This window comes from Pyxicephalus adspersus, chromosome 4 (genome assembly GCF_032062135.1).
Source record: "Pyxicephalus adspersus chromosome 4, UCB_Pads_2.0, whole genome shotgun sequence".
In the NCBI taxonomy this organism is placed as follows: Eukaryota; Metazoa; Chordata; class Amphibia; order Anura; family Pyxicephalidae; genus Pyxicephalus; species Pyxicephalus adspersus.
In genome coordinates this window covers 56,461,254-56,470,389 of record NC_092861.1, presented here as the reverse complement: position 1 = coordinate 56,470,389, position 9,136 = coordinate 56,461,254, and the positions used below count along the sequence as shown (strand labels likewise).

At 37.5% G+C, this 9,136-nt stretch overlaps 1 protein-coding gene across 4 annotated transcripts in view; it reads left to right on the top strand.

Annotated features, from left to right (window-relative positions):
* Positions 1 to 2,880: 2,880 nt before the first annotated feature.
* Positions 2,881 to 9,136, top strand: part of TP63 (tumor protein p63) — a 65,698-nt gene continuing 59,442 nt past the window's right edge. For 2 of the 4 annotated variants that reach the window (XM_072408247.1, XM_072408249.1), the window contains exons 1-2: positions 2,881 to 2,996; positions 3,835 to 3,967. In XM_072408247.1, coding sequence (XP_072264348.1) covers positions 2,926 to 2,996; positions 3,835 to 3,967 — 204 coding nt within the window. In that variant the 5' untranslated portion in view covers positions 2,881 to 2,925. The remainder of the gene's footprint in view (positions 2,997 to 3,834; positions 3,968 to 9,136) is intronic. The other 2 variants (XM_072408243.1, XM_072408246.1) reach the window with 1 other exon arrangement.

The following is a 9,136-nucleotide window of genomic DNA, read 5'->3' as shown; positions in this document are numbered from 1 at the left end:
TTATAAGAGACTTTCTGAGGCTGCTTGATCATTGTCAGAAACTGTCAAAGACTACAGGGCATGTTGGGAAAGACTGTCAATACCAATTCAGCTTCAGTGCATACTGTACATCTGATACCACACACTTAGTACACAAAGTTTGTGGACAAAATTATGACCTCCATCCTGGCATTTCTCAGAAAGGTCATTCAGAATGGTAAAGTGACCATTGGTATAACAACCATCAAACAGAAATAGCATTTCAGAAAATGTGTTATTTTACCAGGATGCTGTATTTCTCTTCTAAATAATCTCTTCTAAACAAGAATCATTGCCTAGATTTTAGGCAGCATGTTTTTTTGTTGACTTCAGATGTGCTGAAAGATTCTAATGGGAGTTTCTTTTGTTGAAAAGCCTCTGGCTTTCCTTTTTTGTTATTAGTAGTCTAAAAGTTCAAGCATCAGGTCATAGAACCTAGTACATAGCCCAAAGGCTTTCTCAGGCCAAAGCAAAGGGTCATGTAACTAAGGTTGTCTAACCAGTAAGGATCTTAAATCACTCTAGGAAAGAATTCAATGAAGAATCATAATGAGTTGAATATATTTCAGATCTGTAAATCCTATAAAGAGTAGTAAGGAAGCGCACATTTTAGTGAGGTTGAGTACATATTAATTTGTTTTTAAACTTTTTTTTTTTTTTTTTAAAGGTGATGAAGTGCAATTTAGAAAAGAACTCTTTAAAAAAAGTACCCCTAGTACTCGGTTTGCGCTCACATTACAAGCCTGATATTTACATGTGTGTTGAATAAGAACAGTGCATATAAGCCCACAGAAAGCAATTAGATTTAAAGTTCGAATCTTCCTAATGTAATTTTTCCTTGCAGGTTTAGGTTATAAAAATGTACTGGTTACTAAGGGGAATCACCCATAGAGGCTATATATTCCTCATTTAAATTCCTTCACTGGTAAACTTAGTGGCTCTGCTCTATGGCATGCATGCAGATTCATTACATTTATTTTTAATATTCTTTCCTTGACATATAAGTGGCAAGGTCTGTTCCTTGTATTTGTTTTAAATGACCTTATTGCATAACTAATCCACCTGTCCACCTTCTTGTTTAACCTTATCCATTAACAGGGTCACTGCCTTTCTTTCACTTAGACTTCTCACATGGGTCCTTTATTGATTTTAGCTTTCTACCTTTCTCTGTCTGGATAGTGTAAATGTGATAAAATATTGTCCATGGAAAATATACTGTTAGGTGTTTTATCTCAGCTACCAAGATAAAATGACACATTTTGTATTGGAAATCTTTTCCTCAAACATAACAATAGTTGCTAAGACATCCCAAATAACTGTCAAAAATCAAATCAAAATCAATTAAACAAACATTCTCTGGTGAATATAAAGTGGTATTTTGATGATTAATAAACCTGTATCTAGTACAGATATTTTACATTGTGAAGCATTAGTGTATATTAGGATACAATCCATTAATCTTAATTGTACTTTTTATAATTGTACTCCTTTAATTCTTGAATCTCAAAATATCAGTGCTAACAAATAAGTACTAAAAATATACATTCAAAATCAGTCTTTAAACAATCAAAACAGTTGTAGAGCATGTTTAAACTGGAGATCATAAAGCCTCATTTATGAGGCTCATTATTCATAGGTCATTTTAGATAAATTCTGCATGCAGCATCTAAGTATGTTTTCTACATAATGATGTTCCTTAATATTTTGGCTGTTGTGACCTATAAAAGATAAAAAAAGTAAAGGCTTACTTACCTGCTTCATTAATTTATGTTAGGTGAGAGAAGAAAAGACATAACTAAGAAATCATTTTGCTTTATTGGCAATTAGCATTTTAGGCATCTACAAATAGATGTATTGATCATTGACTTTCCTAATCTGTTAGCAGCACAACCTACTCCAGTAGCCCACTCAAAATTCAAATGCCTCCCAGTTCCTCCGTATGTAAGGCCAAGAGTGTACTGCCATGCCAAGACAATTCTATCCCTCTCTGAAACATGGTAAAATAGGAAATCTCTGCAGGAATGTTTAAATAATGAGACTGGGGACCAGGGGTGTAGTCGTAAAAATAGAAGAGGGGGCATGGTACTATGGCGAACGCGCATGTGCATCATTGTTATGTAAACGTGCCCACCCCACTACCCCCCTGCCTATGTATCACTCAAAGGGGAAGAAACTTCCCCCCAGAGTGACATCATGATATCAGAACCCACCCACTCACAGGCTCAGACCTGCGATGGGAGAGTGGGCAGGTTCTGATATCATGACGTCACTCTGGGGGGAAGTTTCTTGTGTTCAGGGTTGTGTTCAGAGAGACAACCCGCCCACCGCCCTGAGCCTGCAATTCCATACAGGAGACATAGTCCACGGTTCTAGCTGGTGCACCCCACCCCAGCGGGGTCTGTCTCCTGACCCCGAGGGGGAGCGGGCCTACCAGATTTGTGGACCACCAAAGAATTCTTTGCAAAAAACGAGTGGGCATTCATGCCCATTCCCGAAAAAAGTGGGGACACAGTGCCCACCCCACTACACCCCTGCTGGGGATGGCGGGGATATTATTTTCTATAATTAAAAAAACATACTGTCAATGTATGTAACCTGTGGTAGTCGAAATATGGACCCTTTAGACAGCCTATGTTAACTGGTAAGGTATCCAAAGATATTTTCTTACACAGCCTAGGAGTTCACTTAACTCGGCCTCAGAGACACTGGTAAAAATTAAAAGAAATAATATAATTAGTCATTGGAAACAAGAAATGGTTTAGGTTCTGAATATGGAATTTTATTTAATACATTTTATGTAAGTAACACAATACTGACATTATTTAATAAAAAATCTGGTTTTATTTTTTAAGGATTGTGGACACATCATCTCATTTCTCTTGTAAGGAGCGATATTATCGAACCTCAATGTCACAGTCTTCACAAAGCTCAGAAAATAGAAGCCCTGGGGTCTTAGACCGTCTTTGGGAATTTTTAGGGTAAGTTTGGTTTGAGGCCATGATACTAACATATTATTACTGTAGCCATTTTCAGGTAGTTGCTAAAAAGCACACAAGAAACAGACTCAGAGCCTGTGGATATGATACAGAAACTGTCAGGGGCCATGTTCATGTTACAATGTTTCAAAGAAAATGTAAAATACTGCATCTGCTGCCAGAGACAGTTACCATTGGAAGAAGAAGAAATTACATGTGAAAAATTATTGTTGCATGTATTTATTGGTGCATTGTTGATATGTTATAAGATACTGTCAGATATCTAGCATGTTCTTGCACACCTCTTATCTCCCATACAAATGAAAGACAGTCCTGCAGAAGGTCCAAACAATACATTGTGACCCAGGTAGAGTCTAAATAACAGTTCAATGTGTAAAGCATTTACCATGGATCTAGGGCAGCATGGTGGTGCAGTAGCTAGCTCTAGGGTCTCAGGTTGGAGTCTGAGCCAAGACACTATCTTCATGGAGTATGTACAGTATGTTCTTTGTGAATTAGGTAGATTTCCCCTGGCCAACCTGGTTTCACATCTAAAAAACATACTGGTAGATTAATTGGTGTCCCCCAAACAATTAGCCTTAGGCTTTGTTAATGGAATATGACTATAGTAGGTATATTTTGAGCTTCTGAGGACCAGTTATTGGCACAACTATGGCCTTTATAAAGAACTGTGTAATATGTCATTGCCATATAAATACAAGATAATAATAATAAAAGTAATCTTCATCTTGCACTGCTTGTTGCAAATGCTATCATGCCTAATTTATTGCAAGAACATAAATGAATAAATGCGTTATCTTTGTTTTTGATATACCTTTAGACCAATGCATTCTGTTCAGCCCATGGATTTGAATTTTACCAGTGATGCAATGGAGAAAGGTCCTACAAATAAGATTGAGATTAGTATGGACTGCATCAGGATGCAGGACTATGAGGTGACTGACCCATTTCTGGTAAGTGATGGACTTCTCTGTGTTTTGTGCCACAGATTCTACAAATATTGAGTGATTATTTTGTACATCCCAGAACAACTTTCTTTTTTTCAGTTAAACATTTTTGACTAGAGCTCATCTGCTTGTGGAACCATTTGTTTGCTTTTTCATTCGTGACATTAGGGAACACAAACACACCCAGATTTCTGAATTACGTAAGCTGCTTTACCATGTGAACAACAATAACTTCAAATCCTTTCCTTTTTTAACAAAAGAATTTGGTGTTTCAGGATTCCATAACAACACTGTTGTTTTCATAGACCTTTGTCGTAATATATACTCTGGTATAACTAGTGCCGGTCACCAATGTTATCTCAGACCTGTATAAACAATAAAGGTAAAGGACAATGGAAAGCTATGAAAGAAGAGGATGATTTACTTTTCTTATGAATGCATTTGGTTTGCTTAAAGTGTACCTAGGCAAACTTTTTATTCCTAGGGAGTAGGAAGGGCGGTGGAACCACTGTCATATTTTTATTGCAAGGAGGATTCACTCTCTATAATTGGCCTCAGTATCACTGTGTAGGAAAGTAATTGTCAGTCTATCATTTTCAGTTGCCACCACAACACAAATAGAAGAGAAATTCCTTCAATAGGAGCACCTGTTCCCCACTCCGATCTCCCTCACATTTGAAATGCAGTCTCTTAGTTCCTGTTGAGTTTACAGAACAGGAAGTAAAGGGAATTCACCCTAATGAGATGACAAAAAGTAGCACTAAATTAAATGAAATCTGTAAATGGTTGAATAGCTGGTTAAACCATTTTTTAGTAATTTAGTTTAATGGTTATGTATGATATTCCTTTTCAAATTTCCAATTTGCTAATCATTTTCCAACTGTTGCTCGGAGGAACAGAGTGGAGGGGGCATTTATTTATGTATTTCACGTTGGACAAGAGCATTGGAGTGAAGCACAGCAGCTTGAATCTGCTTTTTGGGTGAGATAGAAGCCGCTGTAAAGATTTGCAGAGAAAAGCAGCAGATGAGGCACAATGGGAAAACACTGTTTGTTTATAAAATGTATAGGGAATTTTTCTCTTCCTGTTCCTCCCAACCTGCTGTAAACCAAAAGAAGTGTGGGCTCCAGGTGAGGCCCAATTTGTTTGCTCCTGGGTTATGAAGTCATCATTAAACTCAAACACAATCAATTTTCTGCGAGCTGCTGCTTTATCTTTATTGAATTACTGTGTCTTCAGGACATGGTCCATCCAGCTCCTTGTCAGTTGTGAGTCCCAGTAAATGCAGTGTAGACTTTCTATATTACCATAGAGTGTTTTATCTTTAACATCTGACCCTAAAGCATGTTCCCATTGAGTTCTTCTTGTTTGTACTTTCTGCACTGCAGCATTCACAAACATTGCTGCTTTGGAAGTGTATATGGATATGAGTAAAGGCTGCAGAAAGTAGATTTGAGAAAGAAGGATATATTATCAATCCACAGTATTTTCTAAAATAGGTGTTCAGGACACAGAGGTCATTTTCTGTTGGCACAGTTGGAGTGTATACTGGATATCGCAAGCAGCTAAATTACTCATTTCACTTGTTGCCTGGAGTTGTTTTTAAATCAAGTAGTCTGAGGTCATCTGTCCCTCGGTGAAGGATTTTAAGATTTGTCAAATTTATATCTACAGGCTCATTCTCACAAGTCTCAAATGCAGCAATTACTAATGTGTAAACACTCCCACACTCAATATTAGTTTGCATAGCACCTATCATATGTTTGCTGGTGCTTTTAAGCATGCACAGTATAGCTTTTAAGATAAATATACCCGGGTGCATTTCTTCTACCCCTCCCTATCTGCCATTATGTCCCTTTGCATTATTTCTGCCCGTCTCCTGCTGCCACTATGTCCCTTTCATTTTTTCTGCACCTCTCCCTCCTCCATCATATACCTCTTCATTCCTTCTGCCCTTCTCCCTCTGCCACTAGGTGCCCTTGCAATTCTTCTGCCACTTTTCCTCTGCCACCATGTTCTTGTGTATTTCTTTGCTTTCTGCGTTTCCCTCTTCCCCCATGTTCCTCTGCATTTCTTATTACCTTTCCTTTTACCATTATGTCCCTGGATGGGCACCACTATCCTCTTTCTTCTCTTGTTCCTGGTTTTAGTCTTAGGGAGTTCATTCATACCCAGCACATCCCAGCATTCTACATTGAGCTGCACATGCATAAGACAGTTATCAGGCAGGTAAGTATGCATTATGGGACATGCCCTGCCTGATAGCTAATTTTCAAATGTAAGTTTTGTTTTCAAGTTGGCATGAGCTTTCAAAGACTTATCACTATCACAAGATGTTAAATTCATATGTCATGTGCCCCAATGTATTGCTTTTTTAGGCAGCCTCGTGTTTTGTGGACACGTAGGTGTTGTTCAAGTAGTATAAATTAGCAGTTAGCACAAATTATATAAAAGTTCCATCTGATGAACATTGCATTAAAACTCCAATCAGCAGTCAAAGTTGTAAGAATCAGATTCTCTCAGATTTCTCCTAGTTCGAGTACATCTGCTCCATGAGACCTGAGCTCCATTTACTTTTTGTTCTTTGTATTTATGATACATATTTGCCTGGTTCATCTGTTACAATGTGTCTACTTTCTGCTTTATAGTGTGTTTAATTCTGAAATGATTCAGAGTCTGATATGTGAATCATTGATAGCCTCTTTAAAATTCCTATTACAGTCTGGCCGTGTATGTAATAGAGTGACTGATGCTTCGCCACTCACTTTTCATACTCTGAACATTGTTTATGAACAGGTGTGCAGTGAATAGAGAGCAAGCATTCCTCATTAATTAAACATTAACATTCAAGTGCAAATATTGCCAGACAAATGATATTACTGCTGTCAGACCAAGCTTCTGTTTTCCATTTCTTTGTGTGTGATTTTTTTTTCTTCAAAATCTATTAGTCTGCAGAGATTTCACTTTTTGTCTGCAGATGTTGAACACCAATACTTTGCAGATCAGAAAATGACAATAAGATATGTGAGCATCTTCTGCTTTTACACCTTTGCTCAGTCTAGGAATACACTTACTCAGTAAAGAGGGTATCAAATTTATTAAAATAACAGAATAGCTTTCAGAATAGCAAAGGAATATTTTTCTGTTGTAAGATTAAATATTGTAGTAAGCCATGATGAAAAAAGCCATATTGTAGTAAACCATGATGAAAAGATGTCTGACAATGTCTAGTGCCAAGGCTTGGCATTTGAAGTCTAACAAACCTATGAAGAATAGGCCAAACCCATTACTATGTTACAAGCAACCATATAAGTATCAGGTTGCAAGAATAAGCATCATTTTTTCATCCAGTTGGAACAATTCCTGCAAGCATTCCATAGAACAACTGTAGAAAAAAGAAAGTGGATGACAGTTTGCTAAAAAAGCAATAGGTAATATTTCCATAAAGATTGGTTTTAAATTTCATCCAACCAGTGCTGCTGATCTTCTCTGGGCATTTTTAGCCGTTTCCCTTCTACATGCTCCACAATATTGCTGTGGACCATCTTGTTAGTGGTGACAAAGGTGTATTATGCCTGCACAATGTGTATGTCAATGTGGCACAACCATTGTTATTCTTTAACAAGACAAGCATGCATTATTAACAAAACATGAACAAGACAGCCATGTATTATTTTGAAGAAAGAAAACTTTTGAAATGATATTACCATGATAAACACTATGTGTGAATTTAGTTATTGGGCTTTCATTTACTTTAAAACAACTGTGAGACTTATAAGTGTGAATATAGGTATGCATAGTCCTAACCCTTGGAGGAACTTACCAATTATCTGAAGGCTCATTGCGAGGATTTTACCTGGGAGCTGTTCTTTTATTATTAACATATTATTATTATTTTAATTAATGTGCAGGGTGTGGCACAAGTAATTTTTTTCCAGCAAATCTCAATAGCATTGGAGGGAGTAAAATCTCCAAAGAACAGTTGAAGCAAACTATGCCTGTTTGATCTAAGCTGCTCCATACGGGATGCAGTTTCTCAAGTGTCCAGCAGGTGGAGATGATCTATGTGTGTCTCATAGACATCAGAATCTTTAGTCCATTCTTTTGTGAAGATGCAGAGAAAATTGCTTTATTATTGGTATTGCTATATTATACAAATTGGTTTTACTTTATCAGTCAATGGGAAATAAACATAATTTTATGTATGCAATATAAATAGTTGGCTTTGAAGAATGTTTTGTAGTAGTTTTTATTATTGCTACTGTTGTTAATTGTGGTAGTCATTTTAGGATGACATTTTGTGTGACTTCCTATACAGGCACAGCCACCACTGAAATTTATGGGAGTACAACACTGGATAACAATGTACCTTATGTTAATAAGAACTGGCAAACAAACTGGTTACTTTAGCTGCAATGATAAACAGGTTTCTTTGGGATACATTATTTTATGTATTTACATTTGTCCTTTACATTTCCAAGTATTCTGTCTTTCCTTTCACTGTGCATTTGGATTAAAGTATGCATTTAGGTTACATGCATACCACTGAGAACTTCCACTTTGTAGCACTCCAAATGGTTGTCAAGAAGTGCTTGGATCCAGAGAACAAAGTGAACTTGGAGGAGGCCCACATGACTAGGAGGAAAAGGGGGAGCAGGTATGTTTGGAGATATTGGGGTGATGAGTGAGGCCTTTTAGTGATTGGGTGTTTATAGGGAGAGTCAGTATGGGGTGATTGGAGAAGGATATATCTATAGGATGGATTTGGGGGGAGAGGTCACAGTTAGGAACAGGAGAGTTCCCAGCCCTCTCTTTATGTGTAGCCTAAGTGGTTGCAGTTGGGGTTCTCGGGGCCAGTGTATGGATAAGAGTATAAAGTGGTGAGAGGTAACAGCGAGTGGAAGTGATTTGGTGCTGATGGGATAATCTGCTGGTTGCTGATATTGTTCCTAATTTGGTGAAATGTACGGCTAGGGACAAATGTATCAACGGGGTGCAGATCCCGATCGAAAAAAAGGGTTGGTTTAGCTATGAGGATGTGCAATCTCAGTTGGAAAAATGGGTCAGTTTGGTTGAAGTATGTGGTTGTTATTTGTTGTTGTTAATATTGTTTATTTATTGTTATTAGTTAACCTCCCGACCGTTAAGCCCGACCTTGGTACAGGCTAAAAAAAA